This window comes from Acomys russatus, chromosome 7, assembly GCF_903995435.1.
Source record: "Acomys russatus chromosome 7, mAcoRus1.1, whole genome shotgun sequence".
Classification (NCBI taxonomy): Eukaryota; Metazoa; Chordata; class Mammalia; order Rodentia; family Muridae; genus Acomys; species Acomys russatus.
The window spans coordinates 22,020,521-22,043,832 of NC_067143.1; the positions used below are offsets into that span (position 1 = coordinate 22,020,521).

Genomic DNA, 23,312 nt, shown 5'->3' on the forward strand with positions numbered 1-23,312 from the left:
TGAATTCTCAGAGTTGGACAGCACCCTCTGCTACTTAAGCTAGTGGCTGGCTGCACAGTGAATACTCACCTTGCTCTTTCTCCAACCCATCTCTTGCTTTAGGGACTGCCAACTAGTGTTTGTAAAATGCCATTCATTTTCTAAGGGAGAAACAGGGCTTAGGGCGTGTCTTGAAGCAGAGAGCTAGGTCAGAAGTCTTCCTGTTTCTATTCTCTCGGCCTTTCCATTAGCATCCATCCCGGCTGCATGAGGGCTGTGGTTGAAAGGTCCCCTCTCTGTCCAGTCCCCTGCTGTAGCTACATCACCATTTGCCAGGACCAGTGTTGACTCTCTTCAGTGTACTCATTATAACAAACCCAGGGAAAAGAATTCTAAACTACTTCACACTTGGGATTGCTCCTTGGAGTGCTAATCATTGAGTATAGGTTGATATGGGAGAAATTAAATATAATAGAATTCCATTCTTCCAGACTGGGGTTCAGTCAGCTTTTGATAAGGTGCCAGAGACTAAATCTACTTTGGTGGACTTCATGTGATTTCTGTCTTATATTCCTTTTGGTGTTTTTACCCCTTGCTTTTATACCTTTTTACAAATATACCCCTTTCAAACCATTCTTAATGCCTGGCCGGCTGTAGGCCATGAAGTGGAAAATAATTTGCCCGATCCTACTTGAGAAGTAACCAGAATTCATTTGCAATCAGCAACTGGCCTCTGAAATATTTGTAAGCCATTCTCAGCACAGTGCTAGGTAAGGTTATCATGCCTGTTTCAGGGCAGCAGGCTCAGCAGAGCAGGGCTGTGTCAGGGCTGTGCCTTGCTGCTTTCTGAACACAGTCGGCTCTGCTCAATCATCTCAGTGACCCTGGCTGAAAAGTAAGGCTGCATCAGGCCTGAGTGAAGAATTACACACTCATGTCTCACTTCAGAACATTCATTTGCTCAGCTTTGGTGGGTGTCCAATATGAAAACACTTCACTGTATTTAGGGGAAAGGTAGATGTTAAAGCTGGGTCTGGATGCTTGGGTTTCTCAGCGTTCCCTCCACCTTGTCATAGACATAGCATAACTCCCAGAGAGACTTGGGCAAATTACTTATTGTTTTGTTTTCAAGCCTCAGCTGTAACATGAGAAGTCATGTCAATCCCTTATGGTATATTATAATATTTAGCTCATGACTGTTTGACAACTTTCCAAGCCCTTAGGTTGAAAAACAGGGGGAAACGGCATGTCAGACGTCAAGGTCCCCTCAAGGTTAAATATAAGCGCAGGCTCATGTTGTTACTGACCATGACTCGGTCTTGATCCATAAGTCATGATCTAACTCGAGGCTCGTACTCAAGGCTAGTGCCTTCCATCAACAGCTGAGGGTAGAGGCAACCCTGCCTGGTGGTGGCAGCGGCCTCTTTTTGGTTTTCTCCCAAGGACCTAGGCTGACAGTTTCTTTGAATAGTTGTCAAGTGTTCGTTTTCTCAATCAAGTTCTGATTGAACCCAGACTTGGCACCACCTTTGCTGGTGTAGACTTTCCCTGAGTTGGAACCTGCTGATTTTTGTAACCAAGGCAGGTGGCACATCTCTTAGCTCTTTCTTTGCAACAATAAAAATCTCTCTCCACACCTACAGTTCTTTCTTATACATGCCCTATTTATTACCTTTTCTTGGCATCAACATTTTAATGTATCCTGATTAATACTTAGCATTTATGAAGGGCTATCATTTGTATTTCATCATTACACAGTCCAGAAAGTGTTAAGGGTTGTTCTGCCCAATGGTGCCACTTTGCCCTCATGAGTGGCCTCACAGAGATTCTGATACCAGTTCACATATCCAGCTCCCCACCTTGGCATGGCGTCTGACCTTGAAAATGTCCTCCACTCTAGTCATTCTAAGACTCTGGTCTTTGCCTCTTACCCAGCCCCCATTCTCTGGGTACACTGGCTTTCCATATTAGCTGCCAAAGCTAATACAGAGGGGTGCCTTCTGCTACCTTGACAGGATGTCACAATCCCTGGTAAGTTTGGGAAAGCAAAATAGGATGTTCATGTCATCTTTGGTAAAATTTGGAAAGCATAGGAACTGCAGTTCAGACTCCCTGGAGCACATACATGTTGCCTTTTTATTCTGGGAAGGCCATGAGCCTCTGAACTTTTCATGTCTGAGCCATGTTCTCTTGTATTAATGACTTCTATGTTGGCATGGCAAAATATCATGGTGAAAAGCAATTTAAGAAAGAGTTTATTTTGGTGTAGGTTCTGGTTAGGTATTCACAATAGTGGAGAAGACATAGCAGCAGAAGCAGGAAGCTGAGAGTTCATATTTCACTTGTGCACAGGAACCAGCATGACCAAGAAGTGGGCAAAGGCTATATACCCTCAAAGCCTATACCCAGTGTTGTACTTCCTCCAGCAAGCCTCCATCTCCTCCTAAAAGCTCTATAACCTCCCCCAAATGACATCACCTACAGATAGCATTCAAATCCATGAGCTGATGGGGGGATTCTCCCATTAAAACTACCACACCCCCTAAAGGAGTGGTCTGTACTCCAGGAACTTCTACCCAGGCCTCGCCTTCCACTTCCACCTCAGCCTTGGGCTTCATGGGAGAGTTCAGTAGAGCACCTTTAATGCTGTCCTGGCTGAAGCATCCCAGCCAGGCCCGCAGTTCCCTCCTGTTCCAGGCGTTCTCCTGGCCAGCTCCCCTCTCAAAGAAAAGGATATGTGACATAGATATTCATATAAAATGTATGCTAGGATTCATCGTGCTGACTTCTGGTGTTTTAAAAAGACAGGGACCTTGTTATAACTATTTGACATATCTCTTTAAGGCACTGTGCTATAGAAAAATTTCAAACATAGAGAGACAGAGCACTCATCTACCTTTGAGGATTATCATTGTGGCTCGTCTCATTTAACATATGTTCCCATCCGCAACACAGACCTTTCCCCAGGCTGCTTTCAAGCAAGACCTCATCCAGTTGTTTTTAAAATTGTGTCACAAGCATTTTAACTAAATGTCTCTTCTTCTTCTTCAGTCTGCTAAAATGTTTTCTTATGCTGGGTGGAAGCAAGCCTGCAATGTCCTGTTCATCATCTTCTCCGCTGTATTCTTCACCAGTCGGTTCATGATTTTTCCATTCTGGTGAGTAGACAAGGTGCCATATCCTGACTGTTGGGACAGTCACATCCCTTCATCCTTACATTCTTTCCAGTTATTTCTGACAAATTAAGCTGGATAAAGAATGTGATGGATTCATTTTTATAGCTTTACTAAAAAAAAAAACACACACACACACAACATTGTAGCTTATGTTTTTATAAATAACTAAACCAATTCTTTACAACGTGGAACTATCACAGAGGGAGCTGCAGGGTGTAACCCAGTGGGTGGGCAGTAGTTCTCGCTCTCGATGATCCTGCCTCGTGAATGTGGGCCTTTGTGTGTGTGTGTGTGTGTGTGTGTGTGTGTGTGTGTGTGTGTGTGTGTGTGTGTGTGTGTGTGTTCAGCAGTTTTTCTGATCACACAGTAAAAAACCAGTGGCCAGACCCTAGACCTCAGGGTCCAGTGTTGCAGTAATCATAGCTGCCTCATCGGGGTCAGACACTGGACTAAGTTCTATCCATATCTACATTGCAGATCACAGAAGTGGGTGTTGTCACTCTACTCGACAGATGAGGACCCTGGTTATTATTTCACCCTCCATGGCCCTGAGCCCAACATCTAGGGATCTTTTGACATTGAGTGGCTCTTGGTTCATCTCTTGATTTCAGTTAGCCATAGGATGGCTGCAAGGGAGGTCACGATATGATATCTTCCATGATAGTCCAGTCTTAACAATCATAATTCCATACATGTTGACTGACAGAAACCAATAAACATGGGCGAGCATCAAATGGCCTGGAAGGAAAAGTCTAGAAACAACCTCCATTTACACTAGACTGGGGGCTTCAGCTCCTCTCAACAGAAGAATGTGGAAACAAATAGACTCTAGTTCTACACCTCTTTCTTAGGTAGATGGGCAATATCCCTGACTGGCATCCTGGGAGGTCTGCCAGAATGGTCAATGGGAGCTGTCTTTGCCGAGGAAGCCAGGCACATTCTGTAAACTAAGACTACAGGGTCTTAGATTAGCATTTCCTGGAAAGGAGAGGTACAGGGCAGTGGCTAATATGAAGGCTGGCAATCAGGCTGTAATCAAATCCTGCACTACACTTCACTACCTGTGTGGTTTGGGGCGGGTTAGATCATCTCTCTGTGCCTTCTTTGTCTCATCTTGTAAGACATAAGAATTAGCATGAGGCTTATCTGAGATATGACACACGAGAGAGTTTTAAAAAAGCCTCTGCTACTTAGTAAAGACTCAGTAGGCAATGGCTATATTATTAAAATTATTAATGAGAATTTAATCTAGAATCAACGCCAAGCCTCATACATTCCTTGTTTGGTAATTTTTGTTGTTGTTGGTAGCAACTTTTGTTCTTTTACCCTTCTGTGCATGTACACTATGAATTTGTGTGTATAGTAACCCACCCACCCCCCATCCCTCCCATTACACTTCCACCTCTGTCGGCCCCTGTGCCTCCCTATCAACCTCTTTTGCCTCTTTATTAGTTTTGGTTTTGTTTAGTGTCTCACATAATTTAATTAGGGTTGTCTGTATGGACCTGGGATTAGACCAAATACCAGACCTTGGTGGACTCGCTGGTGGGCACACAGTTGGTACCTTATCTCCTTCACACAGAGTGTCAGTTGCCAACAAATCTGTAGTATGTGGTTGGGCCCCATGGGTCCTTTCCCTGTCCATAGCTGACTACTTGGAGGATGTGACTTCTGTAGACCCAATGGCCGTGTGCACAACCACTGTCAAGGTGATATTTTGCAGCCCCTCTTTCCATCATTTAGCTTTTACATTCTTTCCACCCCCCCCCCCTTTGACGGTGTTCCCTGGGCCTTACTTAAGGGGGTAGTGTAAATGCCTTGTCCAGGGCTAAGCTCTCAACTTTCCTTTCTTGTCTTTTATAGTTACAGGCCTTTGCCTTTATTTCTCTTTAGTACAAGGATCAGCTTCTGTGTTTAAGGCTGAGAAGAGCCTTTGTTTCTGGGTATAAACATATGATTTACTTAAGAGGTGCTTGCTTTGATGTGGTGTCAATTCAGCTAAGCAACCATGCTAAGTCCCCCACACCCCCTACATAGGGCCTAAGACCTCTTCAGCATGGGTTTTAGACCAAGTTAACAATATTAAGCACGGATTCTCTCTTGAAGAACAAGCCCCAAATTGAATTAGAGAGTGGTTGGTCACTCACATAATAGTCACACCACCATTGCATCACTGGGTCTATCTTACCTAGCAGGCTGGTATTGTAGTTCATGAAGTTCAGAGTTGGGCTAGGCAATCAATGTCCTTAACCCCGAAGCAGCTTTCATAGCAACATCTGGCACCATGAGATCCATCCAGCAGGGAGCAACCTTCCAGCCCAACTCCTGCTTGATTTCTCTGCATCATGCAGCTAAGATGTGTGATGTCCATAGAAGTGGGGTCTTACCAACTAGTACTGATGAGTGACCAAGAGCAATGACGAGAACTTACAATGTTTTGGGGGCTCTGAAACCTCCCTGATCAATGACTCCAATGCCTGTATTCCACACTTGACACCAAGGTTTTTGTTTAATGACTCATTGCTTCTAGACCTCCATTGCCTCATCTTTGCAAGGTATCTGTCTTCAGATTTTTGTAAAGTTTTTAACTGAGTTACTAGAAATTCAGTTACCAAGTGCTTTTCTTATACTTGCTTCATTTTGTTTTAGCCTTTGCCATTCCCTCATCATCCCTACCTCCCACCACGCCCTGCTTGAACCTTTCTACACCAGGATACCCTTGTCCCACCCTCATCTAACCTACTAGGTACAATATCTCATGATTTAGGCGACCTCCCCCGCACTGTCCTCTCTTTCTAGTTTCTGGGTTCCTAAGATACTCCAAGGTAAGCACACAAAACCAAACCATCTAAAAACACCATGGTATTGGTTCAAACGTAGACATATAGATCTGTGGAGTAGAATACAGGACACAGATATAAGTTCACACAACTGTACCTACCTGATTATTTTCACAAAGAAGCTGAAAAATATATGCTGGGGAAAAGAGCATTTTCAAAAAGCAGTGCTGGGGAATCTGGATGCCAACATGTAGAAGAATGAAACTAGGTGTCTGTATCTCACTCTGTACAGAACTCAACTCCAAAGAGATCAGAGACTATAAGATAAAACCTGATGCTTTGAAACTGCTAAAGAGAAGAGTAGGGGGAGTTTTACAACACATAAATTTAGTTTAAAGGTTTTCTGAATATGACTCTAGGACAGGACTCTGGCACAGGAAATAAGAGCCACAACCAACAAACAGGATCTCACGAGACTAAATAGCATATGTACAGCAAAATAAATTGTTAATCAAATGAAGAACCAGGCTAAAAAATAAGGAAAAAATATTTGCCAGCTATACAGTTTATAGATGAATAGCAACTAGAATATAAAAACACTAAATTCAAAGAAAACAAACAACCCAATTAAAAACAGGGCTGTGGAACTGAATAGTTTTCAAAAGAACTACAAATGGTTAGGAAATATTTTAAAGTACTCAGCACCATTAACCATCTGGAAAATTCAGATTAAATCTACTTTAAATGTTCATTTTACCCAGGAAAAATAGCCATCATCAGGCATACAGATGACCACCAGTGTCAGATGTGTGGAAAGGGGAACACTTATGTGCTATTGGTGGAAGAGGTGTGTTGTAGAAACTAGAAATGTCTAATAATGTTTATTATTAAATACCTATAATTATTATGTAAATATATCTAACCTGCTATCATAATCAATAAAAGACACAGACACCTGTTGTATTTTAGAATAAACCTTATTTTACCTGGAGCTGGGCAGATTTTTAACCCCCTAAACTACCTTCCATTATCTCCCAGCCCCCATCCCATGCCATCTGCTCTAATCATTTCTATCTGGGCTAGTTCCCATCGATAATCTTCAAATACTTACTTATATTGTTCACCTGGGCTGCTTCTTTCCCTGCAGAGCTGCAGAGTCCCTCCTCCTGGCCCACGTGGCTCTAGTCTATCTCACCGTGATTCTCCTCCTCCTTCCTCCTGTGGTACCAGTCTCCTACCCAAGATCCTTCTGTCCCCAAAGCCCACACATCTTTGCTCAGCCCCTTCCTTCTCTCCTGCCCAGGTGTAGGCCTTTTATTGGCCAAACAGAGAAGCAAGGTTATACAGCAACACTTGGAGTACATGACAGTCTGCTCATAAACAGTAGGAATCTCAGGTGGGTGAGTGCCTCTGCTCAGGTTGTAGTCTGATGTTTCTGCCCAGGAAAATTGCCTGGACGCTGAGTGATTTAAGTCAGAGCTGGTCAAACTTGTTCTGGTAAGGGTGAGAGAAGAAATATTTTAGACTTTGAGAGAACAATATGGTCTGTGTCGCATATTTTTCTTGGTTTTGTTTTGTCTTACAACTCTTTAAAAATATATCAAGCTATATGTAGACCGTTGGATGTAAAATAAAATACCCATCTTGGACCAGATTTTATCCACAGGCCAGTTTGCAGAGATCTCCTTTGAATCGTTTGTTAATCATTGTCACCTCTGCTAGTTCTTGGGCATGATTGGCCTTAGCCAGGTGGTTTCTCCTTAGAGTCTCTCATGTGGTCACAACCAGATGGAGGCCAGGCAGTTAGCAGTGACTACTAGAAAGTTGGAACTTTCTGGAGGCCTTCTTCAGCCACATGCTTGAAGAGATCCATGTAAGAGCAGCTACTTGGTGACACTGGTTTGTGACCATCACTGGCTAGGTCCTGAGCTGGGCTCTTGTCTGGAACATTTGAAGATAGCCCCCTCACTTGGCCTTGGCCTCCTTATTCCAAGGGTGAATGTCCTGGGGGAAATCTAGGCATACACTGCATTTCCTTCTGTAAGCTAAGCCTCAGAAGTTACTTCCTGCTATGTGATGCACTTTGGAGCCACACCCCAAAGGTTGGAGCAACAGTCGAAGAAAGGAAATTTTACTGTATCTTGGTAAGACTGGCTGTAAAGTCTGGGCAAGCGTGTTAGGGGCACAATCCGTGGAAGCCCTCAGTTCAGGAACCTCCAGGAAGCTTCTGTAGCATAGTGCAGGGCCTGGCTTTTGGTGCTGCAGTAGAGACTATTGACCTTAGACCCTTTCATGATATCTAATAAACAAACAAATAGCTTGGGTCCAGTGAGACACCCTTCACTCATGGCCGGAGACTATTAGCAGGAACCAATGCCATGATGGGCTTTCTTCTTACTCTTTGAGCAAAAGAGAAGCAGCACAGAGTGAGATTGGGCCATCCTTTTGTGAGACCTGAAAAGTGACAGACAGTGGCCAGTACCACATCGGTTCCTCCCTCCGTGCCCTCTGGTCTCCCATGGGGGATGTTCAGAAGACACATACCACTCTGCCCTCCTCCTAGCCTGATCTCCACGCCAAGTGGTTCCTTCTGGGTAGAGCAGAGCATAGTCAGCTCGCAGCTCAGAGATGGGCCTGCTCCCACTGTGTTCCTGTTTAGGAGAGGAGGGCTGAGGAAACAGGTGAAGTAAAGACAGAGTGACAGCTTTCCTTGCTCATCCTGAGATCTTACAGTGCACTGAGCCCACCCGCAGGCACCAAGGTCAGTGCCTGCAATCCCCCCAGGAGGTGGGCAGGCAGTTCTCATTTTACAGCAGAACTGGGGCCCAGCTGAGCTGAAGGCATGCTCTGAAATCTGTGACCTCTGACCTGCATCTCCCAGTCTCTCCTGTGGCCCCACCTCTCTTCCCAGGCTAAGCTCCCTCAGAAGCTTCTGCATTTTAATGGCTGCTCTTTCCTTTCCAAGAGCCCTGCAAGTTTGCCAGGTTGGCTGTGGGTTTCCCCGGAACTTCCTGGTCACAGGGGGGCAGTGTGTTCCACCCCATGACTAAGGAACTAGGGCAAATGGCATCTTGTCAGGGATCCAGTGCTCAGGAGCTGAGTCAGGTGTTTCCATACTTTCCTAAAACCAGCTTTCCCTGTTGCTCTTAAAAGGAAGGCTACACCCCCGACTTACCTGGTTATGAAAGGCTACCTAAATATCTCCACCCACCTCTGGAGCCACTGCTCAAAGACCTTCCCTGCCACCTCTTTCCTTTAAAGGAATTTTAAGCTACAGAGCTCTCAACATGGAGAAAATGCCCCTGAGGCTCTTTCAAGTGCCTTCCTGGGGGATTCTACATGTGGGGGAGTCCTCTGCTCTGCCCTCACTTTCCACAAGGAGAAGTTAGTGAGAAACATCTCCTATGCCCTGCTCATTCTTCACACGAGTTAAAATGAGCAATGTATGTTTGCTAGTTCACGTTACCTGGTAAACTGTGAAAAGAATGTTTTTTGAGTATCTTTGTCAGTTTTGGCACTGACTGGTTTCTGATAGGGGACCGGGGAAGGGGTAAGGACCTGGGGAAGAGAGGAGAGCCCAGATGACTACAGCTGCAACTCTGGCTTCAGGAATCTGCCTGCTGGTGAGGCACACCTGTGGGACGGCTGTCACTACAGAGCAGGCTAAAGTCAGGCCAAATGTTAAGACCAGGGACCCAGGGGGAAAGTTATAAATCCAGGGGTAAACAGAATAGCACAGAGACTATGGAGAGGTGAACAGACACAGACATCTACAAATGTCATGGTATGGACTGAGTGTTAGTCTGTGAGAGAGTCTTGCTGAGCATGCACAGGGCTGTGGGTTCAATCCTCAGCACTGGAAGAAGAAAAGAGGGTGTAGCAACTTGTACTTTACCCACAATCAGCAAAAATAACCTCATATCCATGGGAAGGTCACTGTAATTAAGTTCATTATTTTAAACAATGAATATAGGCTAACATATTTCTTAAGGGAAAATAGTGAGATATCATATACAAACAGTCCACAAAAGAACAAATGAAAATAATAACCTGTAAATATAGTGGCCTCATATAAGGTAAAATGTCAATATAAACAGTCAATGCTCTTTTCTATGGAGACTAACAGAAGACGGCATTGATTGGGATCCGAGAAAGTGGTGCCTCCATCATAGTGGGCACAAGAACACAAGTTGTGTAGTCTTGCAGGAAAGCAGCTTAGTGATGCAATGAGTGTAGTATCTTTTATGTTTAATATAAGAAAATTATAATATGCCAAATACTAAGATATTAGATTATATGAGGTTTACTAAGTGAGCATGGGGAGAGAAGGACAGAGACAGAGGAAGAGAGAAAGGGGATAAGAGGTAAGGGGAGGGGAAGAGAGAGAGAGAGAGAGAGAGAGAGAGAGAGAGAGAGAGAGAGAGAGAGAAGAGAGAGGGAGAGAAGATGTAGGTCTGTCCTTTTATATACTGGCCAGGGCCACAACCCCACGGCTGGCAGGCAATGACATCACAGGTAGGTGGGCTGAAGCAGAATTTTAACAGTATCTGACTGGTCCAGGATTTTAGCTTCTCTAAAGGGAGACTTGAACAATCTTAACATGTTTCTGAAGTAATTCTCATCATGTTCTTTATAGTTATAATGAAAAGTTGGGACGAACTTAACTGTCTTATGAGAGAAGAGTTTGGATGCAGTGAGCTTGTGAAATGGCTCTTATGCAGCTGTTACATACAATGATGTGTGGCAGACATGGCAAACTATGGCTTAGGGTGAATACTAGTTGTCAATAAAGCTTTATTGGCACTTACCCAGCCACAGTCATTAATTTATATGCAAAGTGCCACATAGCTGCTCTTTTCTTACAATGGCAGGGCTAAGTAGTTGCAACAGAGACCACATAACCAGGGACCTGACATATTTATTATCCTTTTTTATTGTATTGTTTTTATTTTTTGAGATTATAAAATAATTTTATAATTTCTTTCTTCCCTTTCCTCCCTCCAAACTCTCTCATCATCTCTTCCAATTCAGGCTGTCTTTTTTCATTAATCATTGTTACATAATATTTGTGTTATTACCTACATATATATGTCTCAATACATAAATACAACTTGCTCAGTCAGTAGAATGGTATATATACATATGTTTTCAGCACTAACCATTTGGTACCGGATAGCCTACTAGTGTGATCTTCCCTGGGGAGGACTCTGACTCTACCTCTTAGCATTCCTTAGGTGCCTGTAGTTGTTTGTGTAGAGTTGCGGCTTTGCTGTCTTCCTCTGTCCCTGTGAGCCTGTCTGTCGGTGTCATCCTTGTTCAGGTTATGTTTAGGCCATCATGATGGTAAGGTGTATGGGCATAGCTTCTGACATCACAAAAAGACACAATTTCACAGCAAACTCCCTGATCCTCAGGCTCTTACAATTGTTTCACCCCCTTTTCAATAATCCCTGATGCCTAAGGGTGCTTTATCATAGATGTGTCCACTGGGACTGGCCTCTACGACTCTGCATTTTGATTGGTTGTGGTTTTCTGTAATGGTTGCCGTCTGTTGCAAAGAGAAGTCTCTTTGATAAAGGTTAATAACTATACTTATCTGTGGGCATAAGGTCAAACTGTAGACTGTAGGTAGGGATAAATTTGGTTTAGTGAAGTGGAAGCTGTAGGCTCTGCTTCCAGACCTGTGACGTCACGAGCCACGGGTAGAACAGACACATTTGCTTGCTTCTATTGTATCTGTATTCACTGATATGAAAAGGTTTCTGTGGCTGGGCATGGTGGTGCACGCCTTTAATCCCAGCACTTGGGAGGCAGAGGCAGGTGGATCGCTTTGAGTTTGAAGCCAGCCTGGTCTACAATGTGAGTCCAGGACAGCCAAGGCTACACAGAGAAACCCTGTCTCGAAAAACAAACAAACAAACAAACAAACAAACAAACAAAAATGCGTCTGTGATGTGGAATAAGAAAAGTCAAGCTAGCTCCCAAATCACATGTGCAGTGCTACCCCTGACATATAAAATAATTCAGGTGAAAGATAATATCCTAAAATGTATACATTGTGAGGTTTTAGGCATTTTTAAAGCTCTTCACATTTTATGTATATTCTGAATTTCCAAAAGGACAATATATTTTTGAGGTTAAAAAAAATAAACTTGAGAGATGTCTGCATGAAGATGAGTACATTATATAGTGAGTTTTGAAACAGGCAAAACCTGAGCTGGTATCTCACACAGGAGGAAGCAGCTGCCGAGCAGGTGTAGGGGAACCCTCCAAGGCCTATACACAACGCCTGATTAAATTGTCTTGAGTTTTAAATCAGCAAACTTCAAACCCACCAGGTACTGGTGCAGGGGGGGGGGGATCCAAATAAGCTAGTCATAAATTTCTGATGGGCTTATCATTTGTTGTTTTGGAAAGCAATATGCCCATGTTTGTTTGGTACTCCCCAGGACATCCCTTGGGCTTCTGCGCCTGTCTTGTATACTCAGAATGGATGGTCTGCTCTTATGAACATACACTTCTAAGAAAATCTCCCATTTGGGAAAGACTAGATACTTTGAGGTTTTTTTTGGGAACAATATAAAATGATTTTGGCATAAATGGATTTGAAAGTTCTCTTGGCTAAGAACAGACACCATGACTAAGGCAACTCTTACAAAGGAAAGCATTTTGTTTGGGGCTGGCTTAAGTTTTGGAGGTTAGATTGGTATCCTCACGGTAGGGAGCATGGAGGCACTCAGGCAGAGATGGTGCTGGAGACAGAGCTAAGAGTTCTACATCCTGACCCATAGGCAGAGAGAGAAACACTGGGCCTGGCATGGACTTTTTTTTTTTTATTGCACTTTTTATCTTATTGCACTTATATACAATAAACTACCTACAGCAGGAAGAACTATGAAACAATCAGGAATTATATAAATGTTACATTCTTAGTGTTTTAGATATTTATATTTGGCAGCCTTGAAGAAAACATCTTTCCTATCTTGCTTGGTGCGTCTAAAATTCTGAATGTAAATCTATATCTATCATATCTCATAATTATCAACTTAAGACATCTACCTAAACCTAAAAACATCTTAACCCCCAAACAACTAAGCTTAATTGTAAAACTAAACTGTCTGGTCTTCAACCCCATCAAAGACTTCAGAAGGAATAAAATTAGTTACCTGAGTATACAGGGAGTGCAGGTTAGCAGCTTCCCAAATGAGAAGATGACAGAGACAGTTTGTTGCCTGAACAGTCACCCAAAATTCTCTATATTGGAGCATCATCTTCAGGCTGCTGACAGACATATTTGTGAGGCAGGAACTATTGAGCACTTGTTTAACCTGTGTTGGCAGAGTTTGGCGGTTGACTCTGCCTATATCCATTCTGTCTGTGGTAGAAACGAGGACATTTTCCCCAGTGGCTTATTTGCCACATTTGAAGCTATCTTCATAAGGAGGTTCTTTGATGCTCATCATCCTCTTTGAGGTAGGCTGGGTGTTGCTGGGAGTTAACCTGTCTCATTGTCAATGGCTAACCCATCTCATTGTCAATGGGCATGGACTTTTAAAATAACCTTAAAGCTCACCTCCAGTGATATACTTCCTCCAACAAGGCCACACTTCCTAATTCTTCTCACATAATGCCACTCCCTGTCAACTAAGCATTCAAATATATGAACCCATGGGGGCCATTCCTAGTCAAACCAGCACAAACATAAAGCCTGTCAAGAACTGTATTTAACATGGAGATAGATATCTCTTCAAGACAATCTGCAATGTTGAAGAGGATGTGAACAGCAGACATAGGAGAAGGGTAGCTAAGCATCACCCACTCCAGCGAACAATACTTTACTCTCTGGTAAAGTTAACCCTGCACTTGCCATACACTGCACATGAGTTCCATCTGCCTATTTACCCTTCAGCAATGACAACTTCTGTTCACACAAAAACATGCGTGTGCGTATATGTGGTGAGTCGACTCAAAATGGTCAAACAGGAAAGCAACTCCCGTGCTCCTCATGAAGTGAACAACAGATAATGTGGGATCTGTCCATATGGCAAGATACCACTGAGTGACACAAAGAAATGCTACTGATTCCCCCTGGGGACTTGGTTGAGTCATAAAAGCTGTGGGCAAGTAAAAGACAACAGTCTCAAAAGCACTCTGGGAAAAGACATTAGTGAAGGGAGGAGAGCAGGTAAGTGTTTGGACTGGTTAAAGGTAGAGAGTACGACCACACAGGGCTAGATGAGCGCGTTCTTAGGCACAATGACCTGTTCTGTAACCTACAGCGCACTAAACTCTATGCCAAACCCCATCAAATTTGACTGTACGCTAATTTAAACTTTAAATTAAATAATGTATTGAGAAAAAAAGGAAGTTGAGGTATTTATAGTAAATATACAGTCTCATTTTAGAGGACAGTACTGTGAATATTTTTTTCTTGTTTTCCTGATTTAAATGAACAAATTATTTGTATAAGTAAGTATATGCCTATAACCCAGCCTTTCTTAGTACTCTAAAATCACAGGAGTATGAGGCTGGCTGAGAGAACAGATAGCCTTTTATGCTAGAGTAAGAACTGAATGCAACTTGATGCATCAGAGGCAGTGAAAACTGTGTCCAGGAGCCTGTGTATGCAGCAGACAAGGTGAACAGTTCACTTTGGGAAATGGAAGCAGTCGTGAAATGCGTGGGTGGGAGTGGGGTGCTGAGGATTGAGTGTGGGTGGGGGTGGGGTGCTGGGGATCGAATCCCGGCCCTGTGGATGCTGAGCACCTGCTTCCTCAAGTCATCACTGACACCAAATAAATGAAACCATGTCATGAGGTGCCACATGTAAACATGCATTGTCTCGCGTGCTTCAGTGGTTTCTCTCTTCCGGGAAGATAAAGAGGGTCCAGTGCAGCTTTTCTGCAGAGGCACAGAACTCTCAAGCCAGCAGTGGCGTGAAGCACCATTTGTTTGGGTTTTCTCTCAGGAGACAGGCTGTACATTTTGATTGCCTGCTAAGTGTGGGTTAAATGGTAATATCGCCTTTTTGTTCGTATAGAGAATTTTCCAGATGGCTTTGGAAATTAAGTACTGGTATATGTTGGGGAGAAAAAAAAATGTTTTATGGCTGAAATTCCCCAGTGCTTTGGCCACAGTGAGACCTCCTGCCTGTTTCTGCCCCGCAGGATTTTGTACTGCACAGTGATTCTGCCTCTGCATTACCTGGAGCCCTTCTTCTCCTACATCTTCCTCAACCTCCAGCTCATAATCCTCCAGGGCCTTCACTTCTACTGGGGCTATTTCATCCTGAAGATGCTCAACAGATGCATATTCACGAAGGTAAGTGCTCACCAAGTCTCAGGTCCTTCCACCCTGTAGTCTCGGCTGTCAGAGTAAACGTGAGGTCCAGGCAGTGGAGCACCGCGTTCATGCACCATTTTGTTAGCTTTATCGGTTGACAGGGAACAGAAGCCAGGCCCTTATGTTCTTGTGTTCTACAGCTAGGCTGTATCATTGGCGCAGCTGGAGTGAATGTCAGTGAGTATAAAACTGAATGTAGTTTTAACCATAATTATTTCTTCTTCTTAGTTTGATTGTTTGTGTTTGAGGTGCTAGGGATTAAACCCAAGATCTTTCACATGCTAGAGTTGTGCTCCACCAGTGAACTGTTGCCTGATTTTTATGATAAAGATGTTTCCTACAGTATAGTTAGATTGAGTGTCTCGAGGAGTAGCTTAGTGGTAGAGTGGTTTTCAGGCATCTCTAGCACTGAAGAGGAAGAAAGAAGGACCTTTATTAGAGGGTATGGCAGTTGGAAAATTTGTAATCCCAAAACATGGCTGCTACTTTGAGAATCCCTTGAGTCAGAATGTATTTGAGTTTTGAGATATGTATAAATGTATATATGTATGTGTGTATATGCAGCTGCACATGCATATGTGTAAGCATACATGTGGAAGGCAGAGGTCAGTGTCAGGTGTTTGCCTCAATCACTCCCATCATCATTATCATTATCATTATCATCATCATCATCATTATTATTTTGAGTTAGTGTCTCTCACTGACCCTGAGCTCACTGATTTGGCTACACTGTTTGGCCAATCAGATGCTGTCTCTGCCTCCTCAGTGATGAGATTACAGATGTGCACTCTGCCTCCTCATTGCTGAGATTGAAAATGTGCACTCTGCCTCCTCAGTGCTGAGATTACAGATGTGCACACTGTCTCCTTAGTGATCAGATTACAGATGTGCACTCTGCCTTCTTAGTGATCAGATTGCAGATGTGCATTCTGCCTCCTGGGTGATCAGATTACAGATGTGCACTCTGCCCCCTGGGTGATCAGATTACAGATGTGCACTCTGCCCCCTGGGTGATCAGATTACAGATGTGCACTCTGCCTCCTGGGTGATCAGATTACAGATGTGCACTCTGCCTCCTGGGTGATCAGATTGCAGATGTGCACTCTGCCTCCTGGGTGATCAGATTGCAGATGTGTTCCACTGCTTTGTGCAGCTTTGACATGGGTTCTGGGCTCTCAGCTCAGGTTCTCATGCAAGCATTTAACTGCTGAACCTTCTCTCTCCCACCCCAGACAAGCTTTTTTTTTTTTTTTTTAAGATTTATTTATTTATTATTTATAGAGTGTTCGGCCTGCATGTAGGCCTGCATGCCAAAAGAGGTCACCAGATTACATTATAGATGGTTGTGAGCCACCATGTGGTTGTTGGGAATTGAACTCAGGACCTTTGGAAGAGCAGCCAGTGCTCTTAACCTCTGAGCCATCTCTCCAGCCCCCAGACAAGCTTTTTGATGATGAGTGAGTAATATTTCAGAGCTTTATATTTCTTTGCTGAACATTCAGTTTGCATGTAATGCCTTTTCCGTGAGCTTGCTTCTGCTTTCGGAATATCGCCCCTCGTTTGGCTGTAGTTTGTTTCTGGAAACATCTTTGCTAAGTACAGCCACATATTGCTTAACACATTCCCATTCATAGATGCATTATTAGATGATTAAGTCATTGTGTGAACTCACACAGACTTAGTTGGTACTGACTACTCCATACTTAGGATATGTGGTGCAGCGTACTGATCCTAGGGTCAAGATAACACAGCATCATGAGGTTAATTGAGACAGAAGACAAAATGATGAGAGACACTAAACATTGAGATGGACGAGACAGGGCTAGAGCAACACAGCTTTACAGTATGCTGCTTCTATATAAATATGTAAAGGGTCTCACTGTATGGTGATGATAGCTATACAGTAAATACATAAAAATAACATTCACTTGTCATCATCATCAAGTGCTATATATTATGCACAATTATCCCTGCTGTAATTTTGTGCGCCTGGCAGTACAGGAGATGTGCTCACCCCAGGATCACCCCACCTGTGCAGCAACATATCACGCTTCAGTGTCAGGTCCGCTGCTGCCCCTCTAGACAAGGGGCTCTGGTCACCTTCTCTGCAGTCTTACAGGGGTAGCACATGTGACCGGAAATGAGATCAAAAGGGGGCGATACAACACACGACTACAAGTTCCTGATACCTTTTAGCTATTCACTAGTTTGTGTTTGTTTAGTTGGTATTTGGTCTGGACTTTAATTTCATAAATAGCAAAGGCAAGACTTGAGGAATGCACGAGGCACGATCACTGACTTCCGGGAGTAATCCACTCACTAGCAACACTGACAGCGCATGACATGGAGTGTGCTGACAGTGGTCCCAGGGCCTTTTTATGGAGGCAAGTCCCTGGCTCTGAGGGCCAGGGCAGAGTCTACTGAGTGATGGGGTTTGACTTGGACGTTTGAAGCCAGTATAGAAAGTCAGGCCAGTTTTTCTGTGCCTAAATGAACTTCATTGAGCATTTTCCAAGGTGACAGTTGGAGCTGGTCCACTCTGAGGTGCCACCACCTGTGTATAACAGCCCCGTCTCACCAGTGAGGAGTTGTATGTACCAAGTACCTGCCTCATCAAATCTGGTTTATTCATTTTACTGCTTTGGTAACCTTATGTGAAAGGGCACTGAGAGTGAACGAATGAAGTGGGCTTTGTAGTCACGGGCCTCTGAGTTCTCAGTCATCTCTTAGCCTCTAGATCTAGAGATCTGAGCTACATCTGGATTAATAGTTTTAAAAGCAAACCCTGAGAGGTTTTTGTTTTCCTTAAATTACTGACATTGGTTTTGTTTGGGGCCTTTTTTTTTTTTTTTTTTTTTTGAGACAGGGTCTCACTAGGTAGTCCTGGCTGGCCTGGAACTCACTTTGTAGACCAGGTACACTTCAAATTTATAGAGATCCTCCTGCCTCTGCCTCCCAAGTGCCAGGATTAAAGGCACATGCCACCACTTCTGGCTGCCTGTTTTTTTGAAAACTGACTTTCTCCTAAAGCTGGAGTGCCAAGAAATCAACTTTCACTGAATATTCTAGGTCAGCATTCTAGCTCATGGGAATTCTAAATATTTGCCTATGAAAATAGTATCTCTGCATGGCAGAAAAAGTTGCAGAAACAGACATGAGGTTTTAAGCTAGACAGTTAAACAGCTGGTGTTTGCAGTGGTTGACATAAAGAGGGGACCTTCAGCTAAACATGTTGTCCCATCTTCCTGGGCCTCCTGTCCCTGTAAAGAAACTGTCCTCATATTAACTGGTGAGTGACACTAACTCTGTGTCTGGGAGGAAGGCAGGGAGAGCCACTCTTAGAGGCCAATGATCACCCTTGTTTAGTTTTGCTGTTAACTTTCACATTTCTGCTGCATAACAGGTCATGCCAGAGAAATGCAGCAGCCTGGCAGACCATGAGCAAGAATCCGGGCCCTTCTCGTGCTGTACTTGGGAAAAGCTGTTTCCAATTGCAGTCTGACAGCAGCACGGCCCCACAGCCCTAATTCTTGCCGTGTGCATGACTTCAGCTGGCTTGCACATGCGATCTCTTTTCTGCTGCAGTGGCAAATCTGGCTGTGAAACCAGCAGACTCCTCCAAAGCCGTAAAGCCCCCTTTTAAAGAATGGCATTTGAAGGCAAACTTGCTTTGCGAAGGGAGAGAGGGGAGCTGAAAGTCTTAGAGGACCAGGGAAGCCAACTGCCAACTCTGTTTCAAAAGCATTTAGCATTTCACGCAACCTCAGTTGTTACTAAGCTGACTAATTCTTGGATACTTTAAAAATGGAATTACAGAAGTTTAGAGACCTCCAAAAATGTCTTTTAAGTTTTACAGTGGAGATTAAGAATTTGTCCCTTCAACTTCTTTACACACGTCAGGCTCTCAGAAAGTAATTTTGAGTATGCAGAGCAACGTAATTTGGGGGAAACAAGCCACTCTGTTTTAGGTGCTGTTGTGTGCCAAAACTTTTCCTGAGGAGATGCAACACACATCTACTCACCCCAGACAGGGAAGCAATGACAGACCAAAGTATGAATAACATTAAAGTCCAGCTTGGTGAACCAATGAGTTTAATTCAGGTTCCTTACAGGAATATGGGTGCAGGGCTACTTACAGGAATATGGATGCAGGGTTACTTACAGGAATATGGGTGCAGGGATACTTACAGGAATATGGGTTCAGGGTTACTTACAGGAGCAGAGATGATTCACAGACAGCTGCACTGTCAAAGCCCACCCCAGCTGGGTGGATTTGGAGCACACTGTATAGCCTTCAGGCAGCTCTTTGGGTTGTGGAGTGTCCTTTTCAGGTGCCTCAGTTGATCTAAACCTCTTCCAGGCATCTGGTCTGGTCTCAGATTCATCTTCACAGTTTGGCTTAGCTGGGTCTGAGAGGGACTAGAAGCTTTCATTGCTTACTCTGGCAGGGTGGGGCATAGTATGTCTGGTCAGTTTCTGGAACTTCCTGAAGGTCTTTGAGTTGGCTACCTTCCTTTTTAAGGATGGAATGTTTCAATCTCAGAGGAAAGTAATACATAACAGGTGGAAGGTTACAAAATAATGATTTAATAATTTGGGGGCCTGGTGTATTTGTACAGTAGTCTGAAAAGAAGGCTAAAACTAGCATGTTTTGTAATGGTCACTTCCTTTTCAACAGAGTCCTTGCATGTACTTAGCAAATGAAAGGCAACCATTATTTGCTTTTGTTCTTTATTATCTTAAAGTAAGAATATCACTAGAGGGGTGGGGGCAGAGAATCAGTCTGTGAAGGGCTTGCCTTGTAAACAGGAGGACCTGAATTTAATCCTGGAACCCATGTGAAGAAGTCAGGCATGACGACACATCTTACAATCGCGGTACTTGAGAGGCAGAGACAGAAGGGTCCCTTTGTTTTTTCTGACCAGCTAGTTTATTCTAATTGATGAGCTTTAGGCCAATAAGAAACATGGATCCCAAGGAGGTAGATGACATGCCGAAAGATGATACCCAAGGTTGCCCCATTCCTCCACACATAAACACATGCACTGACACACCTCTCCATACATGTGTACCCATACACTCATGGACATATACATATGCATGGATAGAAAAAAATATAGCTGTAATTTAAAGTGACGAAATAATGGATTCTGACACACATAGACCATGCTTAGCAGACATCTTCTTGCTTGAGAATAAGACTTGACATTGAAACTTGGTTCCTACAAAATGGACAGTTTTCTGATGAGTTACCAACCTACACACATCACACAAGGAGACATGACAAGCTGACGTATTCATCCTGTCATTCTCCATGCACACACTAGAAGGGCTTTTACAAGAAATTGGAAACAGCATAGCACACTTTTGTTTAACACGGTTCAAGGGAATTTGATCATCCTTAAGCTCTCATTTCTTCTCTCTTCATGTTATCATGGGTCCTGGCCAACTCAAGCATGTCTCTGTGACATCTCGTACTGGTGAGCAGCCAAGACATTCAGGAGGCGCCAGAGAACACAGCCGTCATAGCCAGGCTGGAGATGCAGCCCTTGGCAACCTGGCCCAGCCTCCTGAAACTAACAATTGGTGTCTGCTAAGTTCATAGAGTGACGCTGCAGGCTCTGCGCAGAGCTGATGAAGAATGGAACAAGTTAGTAACTTGAGGAAACTGAGGCTTAGACAGAATTCATGCAATGAGTTCACAGTAAAGCCAATGCTGGAACCGAGGTCTTTCACTGTGGAAACCTCACCTTTTGTCTTGTTTGCCACTTGATTTAAGTGTACAACATTAATAACCAGCGACTGAAAAATACTTGCCTAGAGTCAAAAATAGCAAGTTTATAAACATATCAGCTACTCAAACTATCAGCAGTGGTAGCGCACACCTTTAATCCCAGCACTCAGAAAGCAGAGGCAGGGGGATCTCTGTGAGTTAGAGGCCAGCCTGGCCTACAAAGCAAATCCAGGTCAGCCAAGGGTACACAGAGAAACCCTGTCTGGGAGAGAGAGAAAAAGAGAGAGAGAAAGAGACAGAGAGAGAGAGAGAGAGAGAGAGAGAGAGAGAGAGAGAGAGAGAGAGAGAGAGATTAAAAGGCAGCATGGGACTGAGGGAGTACCTCAGTTAGCAAAGTTCTTGCTGTACAAGGGTGAGGATCTGTGTTCAAGCCTCCAAACCAATATTAAAGTGCTGGCATCCACTTGTAATGCCAGTACTGAGGGGTGGAGGCGGGACAATTCCTGGGAGTCACCGGCCAACTGAATTTGACCCTGGCTCAGAAAACAGGAAGATGGTTCCTGTGGAACAACATCCAAAATCATTTTCTGGAGACCACACACACACACACACACACACACACACACCCCTAACCGCCCCCCCCCCACACACGTGCATGGATATACAATGCCCCCAAACACAAAATAATAAAAATAGAATATAATTTAGCACGTATCCTCTAATTTACATTTGAACTTACTAAAAGCCTAAGAAATGCTTTCTTAATTATTTTTATTCCAAGTTCCTTCTGTTTAAAGCAATCAAGTAGCTAAGAACACAGGTTCTGCAGATTCCGTCTCCAGCTCTTCCATTTGCTGGGTGAGTGATCATGGCCCTGTTACCCATAACCATTGCCTCAGTTTCCTCACTTGCAAACTGGAGCTGATGACACCAGTAGCTGTTCACACTGTGTTGGACACACTGAGAACACAGGGTGGCCTTGCTGCTGTCATCACTGCCACGGCTCCTTCAGCACCATCCTTGCTACCGACTGACTGAAGGCTGCGAGGCAGTTGACACCCAGTCAGGCCTCTCCCTTGGCTCCTACAGACTGTGCAGCAGCTGATGTTGAGTGTCAGGACCCTTGGCTTCCAACCAAGGCTCTAATGACAGCTTCCTAAGTTGTCTCCTGCCAGGTAACTTTTATGACTCACATTCCAGATGGTCCCTTCTGACATGTTCTCTCGATGGCATCAGGTTACAGAAGAAATATAAAATCCATAACATCCGAGTCTCCAAGGTTTTAGTAGGTACTAACAGATATAAAAGTACTCTTTGTTGGACAAAAATTCATACAAGTAGCACAAAGGGTTGAGATGAAATAGCGAAAACCACTCTCAACTTCTAGTTTCATGTTCCTGAATCTATCTGCAGATACGTACTGTTTCAACAGCCTACTCAAGAAACAGCCATGAATTAATAAATAGCTGTGCTAAGTTGCTTGGCTTAAAGACTTTCCAATTTAAATATCCCTCTAGATTATATATTTATTTCCACAACAAAATAGATTCCCCATAGGACTTTAGATCTGGAAGAGGCTACAAATGGCCTGCTCTGACAGCTGGTTCTCTTGCTGAAGGCTTTGTGCACCATAACGGTGACCACTTCCATTCACGTACAGTGGCTCTCGCAGTTCCTGAGTCTCCTGGTCACTTAATAAAGCCACGATGGCCCTCCTGTTGTAGTGGAAGAGAGAGAGGAGGGGAGAAGTTACAGGGCAGCCTGAGGTCACACAGCTCTGAGACTAACATTGTGAAGTCCGAGGAGTCGGAGCCTGGTTATAGCTCTGTGCTCGTCCTGCCTCTCCAGTCTCAAGACGTGCGTGCCCCACGTGCCTTCCCCGTGTCTCCCCGTGTGTTGGTCTGGCTTGGGCTCAGCTCTTTGACTTAGTTATCTTTCTGACCATTACTTTCCAAAATAATCAATGGGTGAACTCCCAATTCCTCAGAGAGGGTACTTGAGACATTTTTCATAAAGGCTGCCCAACCCATTCAGGGATTTTTTTTTTTTTTTTCTGGCTTAACATAGTCATAAACCTGTGGGGGTTTTTTAAGTCTTAAAGGGTAGAATTGCTTAAGGAAATCAACGTGAGAGAGACAGGTGTCTTCTAGATGTATGCAAATAAAGAAGGCCTGTATGGTGCATGTGGGCGGGGCCCACAGGAAAGCCCGCCTCTTCCCAGCGCTCTTTCATACTGACTTCTTGAATGTACTTTTGCAACTTGCTATGTAAATTAGCTCTCTGGAAATTCCCCCTTTGCTC

General features: G+C 43.8%; 1 protein-coding gene across 1 annotated transcript in view; it reads left to right on the forward strand.

Annotated features, from left to right (window-relative positions):
• The window catches only part of Cers3 (ceramide synthase 3), a 64,824-nt gene that overhangs the window by 19,780 nt on the left and 21,732 nt on the right, over positions 1–23,312 (forward strand). The window contains exons 8-9 of the mRNA XM_051148699.1: positions 3,031–3,137; positions 15,103–15,256. Of these exons, the coding sequence (XP_051004656.1) occupies positions 3,031–3,137; positions 15,103–15,256 (261 nt within the window). The remainder of the gene's footprint in view (positions 1–3,030; positions 3,138–15,102; positions 15,257–23,312) is intronic.